At 44.4% G+C, this 19,306-nt stretch overlaps 1 protein-coding gene across 4 annotated transcripts; it reads right to left on the reverse strand.

Annotated features, from left to right (window-relative positions):
• Nucleotides 1-6,340: 6,340 nt before the first annotated feature.
• On the reverse strand, nucleotides 6,341-16,344 carry ODC1 (ornithine decarboxylase 1). Of its 4 annotated transcripts, none has more exons than XM_014894985.2 (11): nucleotides 16,035-16,344; nucleotides 13,225-13,370; nucleotides 12,883-13,056; nucleotides 12,548-12,720; nucleotides 12,127-12,261; nucleotides 11,887-11,968; nucleotides 11,477-11,560; nucleotides 10,105-10,267; nucleotides 9,908-10,020; nucleotides 9,412-9,626; nucleotides 6,341-6,818 (listed from the first exon to the last, which is right to left on the reverse strand). In XM_014894985.2, the coding sequence occupies exons 2-11, from the start codon at nucleotides 13,324-13,326 to the stop codon at nucleotides 6,677-6,679; spliced, it is 1,383 nt and encodes a 460-aa protein (XP_014750471.1). In that variant the 5' UTR covers nucleotides 13,327-13,370; nucleotides 16,035-16,344; the 3' UTR covers nucleotides 6,341-6,676. The 4 variants fall into 4 exon arrangements, with proteins under 4 accessions (XP_014750471.1, XP_088018531.1, XP_088018532.1 ...); XM_088162405.1 differs by having other exon boundaries at nucleotides 16,030-16,327; XM_088162406.1 differs by having other exon boundaries at nucleotides 16,025-16,215.
• Between the last annotated feature and the right edge of the window lie 2,962 nt (nucleotides 16,345-19,306).

Consider the following 19,306-nt stretch of genomic DNA (forward strand, 5'->3'; position numbering starts at 1 on the left):
CTTCAGGAGGTCTCTAGCTCAGGCTCCTGCTCCAAGCAGGATCAATTGCAAAATCAGCTCAAGACGTTGATCTGTCATATCTCAAAAGCCTCCAGAGATGGAGCCTGGCCAACCCCACTAGTGCTGGCTGTCCCCATGAAGCAAGTTTCGCCTTGCATCCAGCCTGACCCCCAGGTTTCGGTTTGTGTCCACTGGCACTTGACATCAGCAGTCCTGCAGAGCTGCTCTACAGAAGGCGGCATAAATCAGTTCCATGTACTTACTAAAAAAAACCCCAAAAACTCTGACAACAGCAAACCTAAACTAACCCCAGCAAGACAGAAGAATCTCAGAAACATCTCAGAAATAGCTACTGGAAGAACCAAGACTCAGACTGGGCTCCAAGCAGGAAACTTGAAGCTGACAGGACATTTGAGGTAACAGCCTTAATAAATAATTAAAGAAGCCCCAGCACTTTTTGAAATTTTCTGTGTATGAAAACCCTCACATCCTCTGTTTCCCATCTCTGTGAATGAATGGGATGAGAGCTTTGGTTGGGGTTTTTTTTTGAGCTGTGCAATAGCTTAATTATTACTTTGTACATACTTTTTCCTTGTACTTTCTTATTTGCATTTGTTCACTCTAATAACATCTTGCTCATGCTGTGGTCTAACATCGGGAGTGTGGTATTCATTTGAAAGCTTTCCGTTTCACTCTTTTCCTCCTCCTTCCCTGGCTCTGACCGACTGTTTCTTGGATGCATTTTTTTTTGAGCTGAGCTCCATCTTGTGGGCTTTTTCGTGGCTAATTAGTCACCACATCCCTAATCTCTTGGAGGATCTCCTTTGGTCAGAGGAACACCTCCCTGCTTTGCTTGCAGTCAGGTATAATCATAGAATCAATCACAGAATGGTTTGGATTGGAAGGGACCCTTAAAAACCAACTAGTTCCAACATCCTGCCCCTGGAAGGGACGCCTTTCCACTAGACCAGGCTGCCCAAATAACCCACAGGGGAATAAAACCCCGATGGCAGAAGAAGAGTCCCATAGTGCCTGATTTGTGAGGAGTTCGGGAGCTATTCTGGTGGGGTGCAGGAGAAATCTCTCTCCCCTGAATAGCAGTCTCTGGAAGTTGGATTTTCTTTTGCTTTTCACTTCAGTCAAATGCTTTAATTGTTTAATGCATGCTTTGACTGCAGAAAAGTGAGACAACCATTGCTGAGAAATATTTATTGAGCTGTTACAGTGAAATGCTGTTGCTACTGATGAGCTATAGTTAACAGCAAGTAAATAGAGTTCTTAAGCAGGATTTTTAAAAATCTAACAATGCAATAGATTATTTTCTTCTTATCTTCACAGTAAGGGCAGCAGCACTTCTGTTCTTATTGAAATCTGCATCCATGTTACCCTGTTCAAGCATTGCAACTCTGTGCTTTGCAAGATTGCCAGTATTTTCTTTTTTCCAGCTAGTGAGCTTAGTAGCCAAATACAAAAGATGATGCTTAAGCCAACTGAATGTCCAATTCCTGTTCTCACACGGTAGGAAACAGCTGTCTCAGGGTAGGTTAAATAATACCTGTAAAGTATTTTGCGAATTCTTTGTACTGAGCTGCTACAGTTGCCCTTTCTCAGCTCCTTGCTGAGACTCTCAGTGCTTGCTGAGTTCTCAAGGTACTCTGAGCCTCCTCATCCCTAGCAATGATTAGGTGTTGGTAGCAATCCAGCTGGGAGCACTGGTCTCTGCATCACTGCTCTGAAAGTGTCTCTGCCTTTCTGTCCCTTCCTGAATTGCTGCACAGCCTTGCTGTCTTCTGGCTGCTCTCTGGACTGGAACATGGCAGTTGGCTCCCTACCACAAAAGCAGGGTGAACCAATTATTTCTTTTTAAAGCATTTTGAGAGCGTGAACTGAAGAGACCATAACTGGAACTTCTTTTTTGTGGGAATACTGTGGGTAAAACTGGGACCAGCTCCCTAAAATGAGTGAGAAAGGGAAGGGTTGGATTCAGCATGCTAATGCTTTTGTCTTCAGGCAAAGACTAACACACGCAAATAAGGGTCTAATATTTACTGGACTGTAGCAATACTCGCAGGACTACATGGGCACACAAGACTGCAGTGTGCTCCCTTGAGGGAGCTCCTTTAACTTGCCAGTGATTTCCCTGTAATGCTTGTGGCTTCTCCATGATGAAGTGGAGGGGACTCAAGGGGCCAGTGTTGTCCATGCCCAAAGTGCTCACCTTCACCCTCAGACTCATCCTGCAAAGGGCAACATCATCTTGGTGGCTGTGCCCCTCTGGGTGCTCATTGTCAGCTTTCCAAAAAGTGGCACCAGAGTGGCTGGGTTGCTCTAAACAACTCCTGTACTGAGAACTACAAAACCAACTGAAGAGCAAGAGCAAAGCTTGCCAAAACTTAAGTCCCAGCCCCGATATGTGCTCCCAACTCTCAATGTATTTTTAGGGTGGTCAAATATGGTGCTTTAATGAGCTTAAGACAAATCTGAATTGCAGGCAATTGTGACATGGGTACTGAAATCAGACCATGGCCATGGAGATACTAACTGCCTTCAAACTGTAAAGAAAATCAGGTAATGCAACCAAAACCAGGCACACTCTCCCAAGCAAGTCACTCTCACTTATTTTGGTACTGATCAGTGCTTCTTTCAAGAGAAAATGAAAAATAATAATTATTTCAATGATTTATGATATTTTTCTTCTTGTCAATTAAATAATATTCATCTAAGCTCCTCTTGCAATACTTGCAGATAATGTTTTTTTTGTTGTTTTTTTGTTTTGTTTTGGTTTGGTTTTTTTTGTTTTTTTTGTTTTTTTTGGTGGAAGAGGTTTGGTTTTGATCTGGAAATCTTACTGCAAATTGATGCTGTGTTTACCTATAAAACACCTGTCTAAAGTAGAGTAGTTTCTGGGGATGAGGTCTGTGGCAGAAAAGCTCCCTCCAGCTCCAGGTTTGTTCCAGCTCCTGCAGGTGGAGTCATGAGGTCCCTGCTCAGCGCTGCTCCCAGCTCTGGGTTTCTCTGCTGGTGAAAGTGAGGCAGCAGAATTGACTCTGCCATGGCAAATGGTACACTGACACTTTGTCTGCAAGGCCCATGTGGTAGCCTAGAAGACAGCAGCTTAAAAAGCAAAACATGAGTTAAATGGTCATGCAGTAAGACAAGGGATATCTGTCCCACGGTACACTGCCATCAGCAAATTCACCCTGTCCCTTACTTCTCACTCTGTGTCAGTATTCTCCAATCTCTCCTAAAATATTTCCACCTTTGATTTTCTATCTGATGTCATTCCAGAGGATGATGAATTTTCTGTTTCTCAGGTTTTTTTGATGTATGAAACTACCTTTGCACCGAAGAATGTCAGCTGAACTCCAGTGTGGATGCACAGTCTGGGAGGCCTTCTGCTTTCCCAGGAACTAGCCTGGAGGCAGAGGCTTTCCCACACTGTGCATCCACACTCCAGTACAGGGGATGTATGACTATATAGGAACTAAATGTAAAGTCTCAGCTAGACCTCAAGTTAGATCTCAAGTGGCCTCACTGTTCAGAAAAGAGAAATGGGGTGATGAGAAGCCATCTCAGGCAGATGTCTTGGTATTTTCCTCAGATACTACTTTCTTTTTACACATGTGTTCCCGAGAGAATTGGCATTACCATCAACAGTGCCATCGAGTGGAGTGAGCATTTGGAGCAGGGATGCCACAGTCCCTGCTAATGTGCCAGCAAAGCCCACAGTGAGACAGAGCACCATACAGAGCAAGGCTAGCAAGGAGCAAGCTGGAAGGCAGAGGCAATTCTTGGCTCCAACTTTAATATTTGTTGAGCTAATCACATTAGACAGATGCAGCTGATCTTAATTTTTCTGGCATGCAGCTCCTCCCTTCCTCCTGTATCAGACAAGCCTGCCCCAGGGAGGAATAATTAAGATGTGCAGTTAGAACAACTGGATTTGATCAATAAACACAGCAAAAGAGAGCAAAGGCTTTAATGTCCCAAAAGGCCATCAGGGGGAGGTCAAACTAAACCATATGAGTGCACTGCTTACTTTGTTACAATCTTTGCTGTCCTACATGCCCTCACTCCAGCTACCAGTAATAAACACATTTCCCTACTGTGGGTTGTCAGGAATACCCAGTCACCCTATGACCAAATGCTGTCACTTGGGGTATTTTAAAATTAATTAACAAATGGGCAACTGAGATTTCATGGAAGCCAGGAGCCACGCAGCAGTGAGATGAAGTATCCCAAATCCCAGAACATCTGTTCAGCATAATCTGAGAAAGTTAAGTCTTGCTTAAAGACACACCAGCATTTCTGCAAACACTTATTACTCATAGAAAGTACTAAAAGTCCCTGGGCAAAATCCATTGGGGTTTGTTTTACACAGATGCTTCAGATTAGCCATTTTTCAACACTTGACACACTTGTTAGACATGGCTTAGAGAGCATCAGCCAAGTCTATGACATACCTGCCACAGGAGAGAAAGGTAAAGAACTAGAGTCAGCTACATCTCTCTTGAGGAGCATCATATTGATCAAAATGCTGGTTAGCATGTTTCCACAGTCCTGGCCTCCAGCAGAGATGTAAGTTTTGGATTTTTGAGACAAAACCCAGTGAAACAGCTAAAATAACCAATCAAGAGAAATGCAGATGAAAAAATTAATTGGCAACTTGCCAATTTCCTCTCAGTGAACCTCACCAATTGGTTTCCATAAGTGATTGCCTTCAAACTACCTGCTGGAGATGGTCTCCACTGGCTGTGAGTAGAGGAAGGCAGACTGTGCCACTTGCCAAGCAGGTGCTCATGCAGGTATCACATAAGGTCTTGATACAGCTGAACTCCCTTCTGACTCAAAACAGCCCCAGCCTTCAAATAGGCACTTTGAAAAAGTAGCTACATGTCTTTTAGACAACTGCAGCTTCTCAGAGTATATTTTCTGCATACCTGTTCAAATGCACTTAGCTCTCGAAGAGCAAGACTTAGATGTGGAATTGTTACAGTATTAACTTTCAGTTACCATTTACTACCTCTGTATACATGTAAGGATCATTAAGTTTGCAGTTGAATTTGGAGAAGCTGAAGGAGATCCTGGTTTGGATGTAGTGAGTTTCTAGGATATTAAGGCTTTGGTTCCAGTATATGTATGTACTGAAGTTTGCAATGTGCATAAGAATAAAGGCAAGTGCTATTTCAATCACAAGCTTGAAGCTGGGAATAAAGCAAATAAAAAAAGTCACTTGGGATGCTTCAAGAGACTCAGGAATGAGGTACCATCGCTCTTGTTTACCCTGCTAATTCAGAGAATTTCTGCTGGAAGCACAGAATGGAGGTTAAACATTGCCTTTTAGGGCTGCTTGTAGGAAAACACCTTTATTTCTCATCTTGCTAGAGTCACTGTTTCTATCAGCAATGCCAACCTTTGGACAATGCTTCAAATTTTAACACCTACTCCAAGTTAGCTTAAGATTTACCCTATTTACTTAATACATTAAGATCTTTCTCTTTATACATCAGGCATTTGTGATGGCATGCCTGCAGTCCAGATCTAATCCAGCTCTAGGACCAATTAATTTATCAGAAACACTTCCTAATTTTAGTGCAAAAAGTGGCAGCAAAGTAGCATAGGGTAAACATAAGTCAGAATGCTTTGCGTCAATAAGCAGACTATTTTATCACCAACTCCTGTATTAGCTCCTAGTATTTACTACTTAGTGTCAGCTGTCATATATAATCCAAAGTCGGAAAGGTAGCATGTCTTTTCATAACGTTAAATTAGAGCTTCTAATCATATTGCACATACAGAAGATGTCAAGTCCCATTTCTTATCTCTTTTATACTAAAGCCCTAGGCAACACAGGTCAGAGAGCCTGTCAGCCACAGTTTCAGCTTCCCGGGTTTTCCTGTAATGTATTTTAGTTCTCACACATGTAACAAGCAGTGTGCCAGTTGTGGAGCCTCTGCTGTATTCCCTCATTAATGATGAGATATGTTTATTAACAGCCATCAGTGCTGGCCACAGCACTTGTAGACTAATTTGAAGAAAACCAGCACTGCACTGAGCTTGCAATATGCAATTTGTTACACACATGTTCAGTAGTGAAAAACAATTGTGAATTCACAAGAATTCAATTTGTTGACAGTCAGCCTTCTTCTAATCGCATATGAGAGAAACAATTCGGTTTCCCTACCCACTGAGGGTTTCCTTCAGTTGGGAGGGCAAGGGTAGGGGAGGACCCATTTATTATTAGTAAGTTCTGGGCTTGCAGCATCTAGTCTGTCCTCATATATGCCATAAGAGCCATCCATGACACAATTTTCTACAGATTAACGAAACACAGGACCAGTTATTTCAATATACTTTATTTTAAAACAGGTAGGTCACAAAGCACTAAGCTTAGCCCGTTCTGCCATACACAAGCTACAAATACTTGTTTGACAGTTGAGGGTCAGTCTTTAGTAGCATACATGAAAAGTGAATAAAAATCCATATAAAACAATATTCAAATAGTTTCCATAGGAACACAGATAATTGTGACCCATCTCCTAGTCATTTTTCTTGCATTTATGCCAAACCTAAATGTTAAAAAAACCACTTAGAAATTCTACCAAGAATTAAGTTAACAGTCCCCCAAATGCCCTAAATTCAATGACTAACCTTGCGCTTAGGTACTAAATATTACCTATACATTAATACTAGCTGAAGCACAAGTTGCTGGATATTCAATTCCACTTTCCCAGGCACAAGAGACTGGCAGACTAGAAACATCCTGCTCCTCCGCCTCAGCTAGGAACCCTTGCTCCTTGATCTGCTGCATTAGTTGCCTAGAAAGAAAGAAAGGGAAAAAAAAGAAAAAGTGAGTTAAAAACTATTTCACTGCAATCTACCTAAAAATGTGAGGTACATTTTTTTTAACTGCCAGTGAGTATGAAATGAACTCTCTATGCATCACCTGCAATCCAGATATTACTATCATGGGGGAAAAATAAAAATAATAAAAGCAGAATCCATGTAGATCACTTGTGGCTGGCTAGGCTTTAGGGTAAGTGCCAATACCAAGCTGATTTTACCATTTCTGTGCAGGATTTAGATCTGCAAAGATGCATCTATATATACAGCTGTAGCTATATCTGTATACCTCATGATATACTGATTTACTGAATTTGTGCTCAATATTTCAGAATTTCAGATGTGAAAATCCCCGACAACCTTGACTGTCACTTATCACACACCCTCGCATTACTGGGTAACTTGAATCAAGAAAAAGTATGGATAACAGACTAGGAATATAAAGGAGCTGACCATACCAGTAAGAATCATGCAACCCCTTCCATACTCAGACAAGAGTTGTATTAAAACACAACCTCAGAAGAACTACAGTTGACTGAGTTTTTAGACTTAGTCATAGATTCATAGAATGGTTTAGGTTGGAAAGAGATCTTGAAATTTTAGTTCTAACCTCCCTTGACAGGGGTAGGGACATCTTCAACTAGACCAAGTTGCTCAGAGACACATCCAGCCTGGCATTGAACATTTCCAGGGATGGGACATCTCTTTCAATTGAAAGCCATTACCCCTTATCCTGTCACTATATGCTTTTGCAAACAGTCTTGCTCAATCTTTCCTCTAAGTTCCCTTCACATATGGGAAGGCTGCAATAAAGTCAGCCCAAGTCTTTCTCCAGGGTGAAGAAATCCAGTTCTCTCAGTCTTTCCACATAGCAGAGGTGTTCCATCCCTCTGATCAACCTAGTGGCCTTCACACTTGCTCCAACAGCTCCATGTTCCTTTCTGTGCTGGGGACACCAGGGCTGAATGCAGCACTGCAGATGTGGTTTCACCAGGGCAGAGCAGAGGGGCAGAATCCCCTCCCTCACCTGCTACCCACACTGCTTTGGATGCAGCCCAGGGCACTTTTGGCTTTCTGGGCTGCAAGTGCACATGGCTGGGACATGTTCAGCCTCTCACCCACAGCACCCCCAAGTCCTTCTCAGCCAGGCTGCTCTGGCTCTGTTCATCCCCCAAGCCTGGATTCATACCAGGGGTTGTCCCCATGCAGGTGTAGCACCTTGCATTTGGTGTTGTTAAACCTCATGACAGTCCCACAGCCCCTCTTCTCAACCCTGTCCAGGTCCCTCAGGTGTTGGGTGGCATCCCATCCCTCAGGTGTGTCAACAACAGCACTCAGCTTGGTGTCATCTTACAGTTCTAGTTATCTTAGGTATGCAAGGCAAACAGTTGTGTCACTGCATGGTTTCTCATGTAATATTACTTTTAACTTAGACACATATAATCATCTTGTCCTTTATCTTTCACAGTTTCTAGACACAAATTTAGTTGTACACCATTACAACATGCAGATGATATTCCAAAAGACTTTTGCTCGATCTAGAAAGATCTGCACCATAATCTCACTGATGCAGTTAAGGACCAGCCTTTAGCACAGCATTCTCTTGTCCAAACAGAAAACACAGATAGGGCTGAAAGATGGCTGTGCTGTGGCCTTGGATGACAGTTATGTTTGCATAATTAAGCTCAGCATGCCTCAGACCAATTATTAAATTTTAACAACAACCTAGTGATACAGTGAAAAAGCTAATTATTCTCCTGCAGAGCCATTTTTAGTTCAATTAGACACAGTTTTGGAGTGTTAAGTCTAAGAAAGCTTCATGTGTTTTGAAAAGTGCTTCAATTGACCAGAGATGTCACTAAGGGAAAGAAACAATACAAGCCCTGCTTATGCCAGCAGGGTTAATAGAAGAATAGAGGAAGCTTCCTCTTGCTTTTATGTCAGGAATTCCCCTGAGCATAAAAAGATTTTCAATATATTTGAAAACAACCCAATAGCAGAGTTAATCATGCTTTAGGGTAACATGTCTGCCCAAAAGCCCTCTGCCAGGTCGGCAGGCAGATACCAGTAGAGAGGTAAGGGCTTCCTCCTACAGGAAACCCCACTTTCATAGAAAGGTGCAATCCATTAACCTGTGTTGCACTGCAGAGCACCCAGGTTACTTTAAACTGCTGTTCTAATTTAGAAGACAACATATTGTAACTGTTATTGACTGGTCTCTAATTACTAGTCACAGAAGCCGAATGTAAAGAATTCATAATAATTCTGTATGTTGTGCAACGGTGAAAATACCAGCTAGAATCCAGATTAATGAAGTCGCCTAACATTACCCCTTTAAAAGCATCTCTACTGTAAGTGTTTACAACAGAGAAGAGTAATTAGTGGCATCAGCATTTTTCTAAGCACACATCAAAGACCTTCAGAGGCAGTGTCTTCCTCCACACCAGGAGGTTTTACAAGAGCTGTGGCACCAAAACTACCCTTGCTTGTTAAGGGGTAGCCACAGTATGAGCTATTTTTTACAGTGATCTCAGAACTACTGATGGATCGAGATATTTAGTTACTAACCATGCTGGTCTTGACATCACATAGTGTATTGTTGGCCTCTGGAATCCATTGAAAGTAGAAGCTGCTGCAACAGTATAGGCACCCATGTTTTCAAACAGGATCCAGTCACCAACTTGCAGCTCTGGCATGTTAAACCGCTCAACAATCCGATCTAAGCCATCACAGGTCGGTCCCCAAATGCTGCAGGAGTAGCAGCTGTCATCTGGCTTAGGCCGCTAAAGGAAAGAGTGGAGTTTAATTATTAGCCTATTAAAACAGAGCTTCCAGAAGTAATATCATAGTTACTGTAACATTCCACCTCTGAAGAAAAGGAAGAGCTGCTTGCAAGTTCTTCTCTACCTCTGAATTTGAGTTAATTCCACTGCATGTTTCACAAGTTAAATGCCAAAGTATGGCAACATGAAGGGAGCAGTGAACTGAGAAGTGACTGATGTGACAAGGATTCTCCTACATCCATGATATGTGACAAGTATGTGATACTTTTTAACAGGCATACCTTTTGCAGGACCGGCTTAACATGTGCATGATCATACAAGATGCAGTTGAATGATCCATAGACCCCATCATTCACATAGTACATAAGAGTTTTGTCATTTGCATCATCTTCGTCTGTAAGAAGTTGAGACACCAGTGAGAAAAAGTCATGGAAAGAAACACTCAGCTGGATCTAAGACTAGGTCTCTATTTACATACCATCAGATCCTGTTTGCTCCTTTAACACAATTTTCTTTGCAATGATGTTGACTGCCAGCGTGAATGCTGATGCAACATAGTATCTTCCTGGCTCTGCAATAATATTTATTCCAGAATCTGAAGGGAAGTATTTATCCAGTGCTGGGTTGATTACATTTGTGATCTAGGGAAAAACCAGATGCCAGTATTAAAATTTCAGCAGCTACTCCTGTGCTACTTCAGAAGTCTGAGATGAAATAAGACCCTGAAATTCAAAATTATATACTAGTGAAACGTGTAACATCTATTAACATCTACTGTAACTTCTATTGACTGCTTTTGCTTTTACTTATTAAAAATCTTGTTTGCAATTAAATTTATACAAAGCAACAAAAGCAGATATCACTTGCAGCTAAATTTTAAGTAACAAAACAGGTCATGCATGAGGCTGAAGAAAAGCACCCCTCCTAGGCTCATTAAACCATCATTAATGCCCTGCAAGTCCCCACACTTCAAATTTGATTTGTAGTCCACTTGTAGTGCTGCTACTTATGCACTATTCCACAGTCATCTCATGGGATCATAAGCATACAGAGGGCTTTACTGCCACACTTGAAATTCAGTTGCCTTCAACTGCATCTCTATCATGCCATGGAACCCAATGACATAATTTGCTTTTGATGCCTCATGTATGCCCATACTGCACTATGAGAAGCCAGACTTCACTAGGAGGTACCAGAAGTGCTACAATGTTAGCTTGCACTATTACAAGAAAACTCTTTTTATGTAACTTACTCTATCCTTGTTAATATGTAATGTTTAACACCCCCTTGTGTTAGAAGGCAAGGTGCTCTGACAACACTACTTTAAGTGGAAGTTCTATCAATAGTCAGCCTCCTTGTTGTTTCTGAAATCAGAGCTGTTGCTGAGGTAAAGCAGACTGGAAAACACTGAACAACTTAAAAATTATCCCAAAGCTAGCCCTAAATCAAATCAAATCAAATACTGACCTCGTATGCTGCCACCCCTAAGGACAGTATGGGTTCAGGACTATCCTTTCACCCTGTTTGGGAGCAGTGCCAAACTATTTAGTCTGAAGTACAGCACCAAATGGAAGAAGTCTATGCCAGCAAGAATCAAGCCTGTAGTTAAAACTGGCTTTACTTTTTTGAGACTTCTGCATACTTGTGCAGTCATTTAGCTATGTATCTAATGAGCTCATCTAATTTTTCGTTTTCACAATATTTCCTCTTTTCCTCTTAATTACATTTCTGACCAAGTAGACATTTTTGCAAACATGTCTGCATACAAACATAAAAAGCAAGATCTTATTTAATCCAGATCAACACTCAAGCAGACTCCACAACCTGAGAACTTCTTAGCAAAACTATACCTCTTCAAATTTAAGCTTGACATCTTCAGAGCCAGGGAAGCCACCACCAATATCAAGCAGATACATATTGAAGCCAAGTTCAGCCTAAAAGACATTAACAGCAACACTGTCAAGAAAAGTTTATAACGTATCATTTTAGCTTAAAAAGTAACATGAAGAAGTTTCATTAACACTAGAAGCAGAGCTAACACATGTTCACGCAACAGTTTTTGAGTTTGAACTGCTAATTTTAGTGCATCTGTGGATGAATTTTACCAAGCTGGTCAAAGTAAGCTACCAGGACCTAAAAAATTCCAACAATATGAAGTCAGTGACTTAGCCAGATTTTAACCCCATAACAGTTGCAGACTTCATTCAGTTTTGTGACAACAGTTGAGCAGTAGTTCCAGAGAAAGTAGAACTAGACTTACTCCCATATCAAACACACAGCGGGCATCAGAAATGGCTTGAACAAAGGTCTCTGGGTCTGTACATCCACTTCCAACATGGAAACTACAAAAAGATACAAAATATCAGTTGCTATTTGGCTAATTAGTCAAGAAGTTTTATATAAACTCATGTCATCACATGCAAAGGCATCTCTGTAGTCAGATTGACCATTAAAGAAAACTTATTTAATATAACTGTGTTTTTGTGTACTGTCAGCTCACCTAACTCCAACAATGGCAAGGTCAAGCTCTTTTGCACGCTCCAGAAGAAGCCTGCTAGTCTTAAGTGTAGCTCCAAATTTAACACTCAGACGACAGACTGCTTTGGAGTCATCAGTGGTAATGCGCAAGACTAACCTAGAAACAGGAAAAAATGAGGAGTTAAGTTTCAGTACAACAGATATCTTCGGGCAGGTATGATCTCAGAATGAGACTGAGCTTAAAGATACCAGCTGCTCTACATATCTCTTCCTAAAGTACCAGTGAAATCTATTCTTGTAGAGTTTACTGGCTAAATGTACGTTTATTACTTCAAAGTTTGGTAGACTATCTTAAACTAATGAAAAACAAGTTTCAGATAAAGCAGATATTTCTGTATCTTGGTAACCCAAGGAAGAATTATAGAACAATTAGCATTACTTACTTGGCTTTTGGATGGGCCCTTGCAACTTTCATTAGCTCTACTTCACTATCAAATGTCATCATCTTCACACCACTGCTGGCAGCATGTTTGATTTGAGATATTTGTTTGCAGGGATTTGCATATATTATTCGCTCAGGAGGCACACCAATGCTCTGTACCAGCTGTATTTCCGTCTGAAGAAAGAACAGATTACACTTATAGAAGATATTTCTAGATGGATGATTAATGTAATCAGAACAACAAAAGCAACATCACTCGGTTATGCGTAATTTTATACAAACGTGTTTTGTGAACAGATACTAACGTCACAAATCAGAAGACAGCTGAGATCTCACCTTACTGGCACAATCAAATCCTGCCCCAAGAACAGCAAGTGTCTTCACAACAGCTCTGCTGTCATTACACTTTACAGCATAGAAGGGGGTCACCCGAGGAAGGGCCTTATGCCACCGCATGTGCTTCTTCACAATGTCCCCGAGGTCAGCAACATAGAAGGCATCTTTATCATCCTAGAGCAAACACACATCTTAACGTTACAAACGGCAGATAACAGGATAAGCCTAGAGGTCAGCAGTTGAGGGGGCTGTCTTGCAGATCATTTGCAAGGACAACCTGTTCTATTAGTTTATAAGTTTGCAGCATATCGTGAAATGTAGTGGTTTTCTCATCATACTTACAGAAGATGACACTTCATTTATTTTTTGGTCAAGGATATCCTTGGCAGTAAAGCCTTCATCAAGGAAGGTCAACTCAAATTCTTCTTTGCTGAAGTTGCTCATGACTTCCAAGATTTCAGATTTATGTGAAAGGACTTGGATATGAACTGCTGAAAAATAAAAACTGTTTATTACTTAATTTAAATTCATAGTTTACATTCAATACTTCACTTAGATTCATATAGTCATTATGTGACCACTACTCTGTGCTCATATCATTTACAGTTATACAGCTCCTACAGTGATCACTAACAGATGAATAGATTAGACATTTGCATAATGACAGAAGATATGTAATCAGAACCAAGGAGGCAGGCCAAAATAATCTTGCTAGCTGGAAGGCAAGTTCTCCTCTGTCCAACAACTCTGTGATGTTCTGAATCTACTCAAGGAAAAAAAATAATCAAATAAATATTGTCATGGTATTATCAGTCTCCCTGGAAGTTTCTGCTATCTTTTCCTTCACCTCCACATCAGAGCTATTAGTATTATGGCCAGTGTCTACTTACAGCCTTTTTTTTTTTAACAACTCATAAGCACTATTTTAGCTCACCACTTTCAGAAGAAAGAGTTTACTTGTTATTGCCAACAGAATCCAAGACTGTTACTGACTTCTGAGTAGTAAAAACTCTCATTAGGTCCAAGCCAGGTAAATATCTGGATTCTCAATACAGTTCAGACTACGCATAAAGCAGACATGAGAACAGGGCTTTCCTTGAAGTTGCTTTGTTCCTGGTTAGGTTCCCTGTTCTACTCATGACCTCCAAGGTACATGAAAACCTCAGCTGTCACGAGTGGCAGATAGACACTTTGAGACTGGTTCGTAACTCTGACCTGCAGACAAAGTCTTAACAGTGATCCCAATTAGTACTTTAGAACAGGATTTTACAGCAGTCCATTACAAACCTTCACTGCTAACAGAAATCTACCAGCCAAGTAGAAAGTCCCTTGAGAACTAGAACTAAAGAGCAAAAGCAGAAATCTACCTGACAGCATTCTCCACCAAGCTGTTAAGCAGAGTGCATGCTACCTTTCAAAGACCTCAGCATTGCAAGTCACTCATAGGGAAGATACGGTTTCATGTAACGGGGTTCAGCCCTCTACCTTCTCTCAGTAATTTTTACACTCAAACGAGTCATGCAGACTAGGACTGAAAATTATGCAAACTCTGAATTATTCACTAATTTTAACTTATGTTACTGTCTCCTCTATTTTCAAAAAGTCTGTCTATAAATCAATTGATAAAGGATGTTTTATAGCTGTTACAGATTAGCAAGGTTCTAAAACCAACAGAATCATTCATTCATATATATGTGTATAACAAAATTCACTGAATTACTCTGAAACATCAGCAATTATACTTCATTTCAACCTTTAGAAACATATGGCAACAAGAATCACTTGACATCTTTTGATCTTTTCTCACTTATCAAAGACAAATCAAATTTGAGATTCAAACTAGATGCAGCTTTGATTCTAATAAACCCAACAATCCATTGAACCTCATTCTCCCTCTGCTCTCATTCACGTGCGCAGAGATAATTCTACCACAAGCTGGATTAACGTCTTCTCTTAAAAGCCTCTTTGAAAGGACCATAAGAAACAGCAAATTAAACACTTCTCAGGAAGTTGCTTGCTACTAAGGAGAAGTTGCATCTCATCATAGACTTGCAGCTTTGCAGAAAGCAGTTCAGGAACTTCAGCTGTGGTTAAGAGAAGTGAACACCATCAAGAATTTAGTTTAACCTCCCCTCGGCAGAGCACTGCATGAAAAGCACTTTTCCTCTTAACATGTAAAAGGGAAATTACTTTTATTGGCCACAACAGATTTTGTTAAAAAGTTCTTGCAAGCTTTCTATCTCCACCTCATTGCACAATTTTAACTACAGTGTAATTACACAGCATATAGACAGAGCACGACCATGTAGGTGCGAACTGCAGCCTCCCAAAGTATGTTTCTATTTGGACAGTGTGTAAAGTGTCTGCAACACCCTAGAAGAAAGGCAATTTATGCCCATTTAGAAGTTGTTCTCCAGAACATTTCCCTATTCAGCAGCTGTATTTAGACAGAGCTGAGTCATGCCTGCAGGCTCCGTACTCAAACAGCCAAGCTGCGTCTAGAAAAGGTGCCCGAGGCGCCCGTGACTCCGGGGCTCCCTCCCCATCCCTCGGGGTATTCAAGGCCAGGTTGGACAGGGCTCTGAGCAGCCGGTTCTAGCGGAAGGTGTCCCTGCCGTAGGCAGAGTTGGAACTAGATGGTGTTTAAGGTTCCTTCCAACCCAAACTACCCCGACTCTGATTCGGTCCCGGCCCAGGCCAGTGCCCGCCGGCTGTGCAGGGGGGCAGCGCCCGCGCCCCGGCGCCGCTCGGCCCAAGGGCGAGCCCGGGCGCCCCAAGCCCTGTTCCTGCCACGCACCTGCCTTTCCCCACCCCGGAAACAGCCCGGCGGCCACGGCGGGGCCGTCCCTTCCCCCGCTGCCGGAAAGCGCCGCCAATACTCCCCAGGCGAGCCGGGGAGCCGGTCTGGCCCGCTTACAGCCGCCTGGAGCCTCCCGCCTCCCTGCCGGGGTCGGGGATTCCCCGTGCCCGGCGGCAGCACCGGCGCCCAGCCCGGGCCGCGCTGCTTGGCAGCGGCCCCGCAGACACGTGGCTCCGCGCCGGCCGCTTCCGCCGCGGCCCCGCCGCCCGCCCGCCCGCTCCGCTCCCCGGCACAGCCCGGCACATCCCGCTACATCCCGGCACACCGTGCCACCCGCCTCACCTCACCTCACCTCGGGCAGCGCTGGCGGAGCTGCTGTCAAGCCCCCGCGGCAGCCGATCCCCTCGCTCCGAGCCGCCTCCCCCTCCTCCTGCGAGCCGGGCGCGGTGCGCGGAGCCGGGCGGGAGCGCCGGACCGGCTGAGGAGGAGCGGGGCTGGCGGAGCGAGCGGGGCGCCGCGGCTGACAAAGCTTCGCCACCGCCGCCGCGCTCCTATTTATAGCGCCGCGGCGTCGCTGTGGCAACGCACCAGCTCAAACCAGCCGCGATCGGCTGGGACCGGGCGCGCTCCCACCGCCGCTATTGTGACGCACGGCCGAACATGCGCACGGCGCCGTGCGCCCCCCGGCCCCGCCCGGCCCGGCCCGGCCCGGCCCAGCCCGGCCCCTGCCGAGCCTCTGCGCGGGCTCTGTCCCTCCCGGGGTCCCTTCCTCTGTGGGGCCACCCGGGACAGGCTCCACCTGCGGGGTGCTGTGTGCGACCCCAGCCTTGCCGGCTGCCAGCAGGTGCATGGCCCGCGCCGTGCCCGCCACCAGTTCGGGACCCCCGGGTCGATACTCCCGGTTCGATACCGCAGCGTGGAAAAGCGGCGCTGCAGGAGGCCGGAGTTTGCGCGGCTCTCGCAGCCCCTGTGCTCGGCACTGGCTGTTGCCCCTGCCTACATCCCTGACCACCGAGGGTGTTATCCAAAACACTTCTCGTAACATTGACCACAATTATGAAGGATGAAGCTGCACTTGCCATGCTACAAAAGAATTTTTCAAAGCCTAAAAATGCCTCTGAAGCATTTACAAGAGAGGCAAGGAACCTTTCTACAGCCCATGCTGCAGGACACAGGTCAAGGTGCTCCAGCTCCCCATCTCCAAGTCACCGAAGGCTATTTTAATGCCTTTCTGAAAGTAGACATCTGGACAGCCCCTACCCTCCTGCAGAGCTGGCGAGTGAGCATTGCAAGGTGGAGAAAACCCTCTATCCTACATGGGACAAAGTGATAGGAATTGCAGGCTGCTATGGGGTGTGGGATGCTCTTGTGGAAATACCCAAAGCAAAAGATTGTGCTCACTGGCCTCAGAGGTTCCATCCTCCCACCTCTCTCACTAATCTCAGGTGGAAAACCCGCTGTATTTCAGGCAGAAGCAGATCAATGGGATGTCCTTGCTCATCCCACAATCCCTGCCTTCTTGAGTGGCATTGGAGGTGGAGGGCATCAGGCTGGGGCTGCAAAAGAATCCCTTGAAGGATTGAAATAAAGGGAAACACTATGATCAAGCAGATAATAAACAAAAGGTGCATCGGGACACATACAAGAGAAAGGGGACAGAGGTGCTGGTTTTGGCTAAAATAATTTAATGAAAGAAGGAACAAAAGATCCTAAAATATTTTAAATATATATATACTTGGTGCGTGTGTGTGTATGTCATCAAACATCCATGCACAAATTACAGAAGGTTTTCTAAATAACAGCAAGGAGTGGGGAAAGCCATCCCAGTGTGTAGCACCTACATGAGTTGATCCTCAGGACACTACCTGCCCTCGACAGCAATTCCAGTGCAGCAGGGCTGGGGCAGCTGCACAAGCATTGTCTTTGCTGAGATAACTCATCAAAAACTCTGAGGAATTTCACACCACCTCCCCTGCCAGTTAATACGGCAAATAATGGGGTTCACATGCCTCTAGATTTGGCTCTATGGGCAACAGATATAATTAATTTAATTTTTCTTCTGCTGTGGACAAACAGGGATTGCAGAATCACAGAATAGTTTGAGTAGGAATTAAGCACTGGTAAAACAGACAGAGAGGGAAGGGAAGGGCTGTGCCACCACCACAGGAGCCAGCTGCTCACTGAGCTGGCTCAAAAGCCACTGGTCTGGATAAGGACACTGGCCATCACCTGGCCCCAGCACTCGAACACAACTGTACCAGCTGTTCCCTCTTCACCTTCTCCCCTCTGGCCAGGGCTGGAGAAGAGCCTGTGGCTGTCCCCAGCAGTGTCCTTGTTGACTGAAGTTGGCTGGGACAGGGGGGCAGGGAGGGGCCAGTGGGTTGGCACTGCTTGATGTGAGACAAAACAGAACGGGACCTGCAACTGGGGAGCAAAGGCTGGTCTGCTCTTTCCAAGGGAAAGAGGTGACAAAAACAGACACAGGCTGCAATTACCAGACCAACCGATGCATTCGTTAGCCATTTGCAGCTGCTTAATAGCAATGTTTTATCAGCTCCTCGAAAGGATGGGATTACCAAATATTTCATCCTCCATAGTTCTTGTCTGTGGAGGATCTTGAGAGCTGGTGGTGACAAGGTCTGGCTTTGAAGAGCATAATGTTGCAGGAGGTGCTCCAGTTCAGGACCCCTGGGTCCCCGTGCCAGAGGACAGTCAAGGGCAGCTTTCAGGTATATCAGGTACAAAAAATGAGGCATGTCCTTTGCTTCCTGTTTCCTGGCTAGTGCTCTGAGGGTCTGGCCAAGCTGCTCTGAAGGGCATGAAAAGATGCACAGCTCCACCAGTCACAGGGGCAGAACAGATTCTGGGTGTGAAGAACTGGGGGATGCTCCTGCAGCTCTTGGCAAGTCACCATCAGCCTCAGACTACATTATATGAAACAGTTGCTTGGGCCAAAAATATTTTCCAGAAGAGGGCACTGGAAAAGCATTTGTTGGTAGGTGACTGTGGCCATATCTTCCTGATGTTTCCCCTCCTCACTTTCTCTCCACGCAGGCCCCTTGCTGCTGCAGATGGACAGGGGATGGGGAGGACTCTCTGACTTCCCCATAGCTGTCTGTGTCTCCTACATCTTGCAGTACAGCTGCAGCACCCTGGTGGGCCCTCACCCTGCTGAATGACGGTGCCCTAGCTCTTATGAACCCCTGAATTTGGGAGGAGCTGGAGCCAAGCCCCAGGTTCCTTGAGCTTTGGCCAGGTGGGGAGAGCTGCCCAGTGGGAGAGAGACGAAGTGGCACCACCACCACAGCAGCTGGAGGAAACCTCAGGTAATGCCTGGCATTTCTCTTCTGCTTTCCTTCCCTCTGAGTCTACCCAGGGTCTTTGCACTTCTTAAGAAATTAAGCCCTGTGATAGCTCATGGAGGCTGGTAAATAGTACCTGCACTTTATGGATGAAAAAGTGACTCAGAGGGAGATTCAGGGACTTACCAAGGATTGCAGAGAGTAAATTCCAGATAGGGTGCGCTGAGATATGGGCCCGTGTGAGGTGGAGGTACTGTGTGGGCTGTGGGATGCAGGATATGTGCATGTGGGAATCTCATGGAGCTACCTCCAGCTCTCTTGG

This window comes from Sturnus vulgaris, chromosome 3 (assembly GCF_052056855.1).
Source record: "Sturnus vulgaris isolate bStuVul1 chromosome 3, bStuVul1.hap1, whole genome shotgun sequence".
NCBI lineage: Eukaryota > Metazoa > Chordata > Aves > Passeriformes > Sturnidae > Sturnus > Sturnus vulgaris.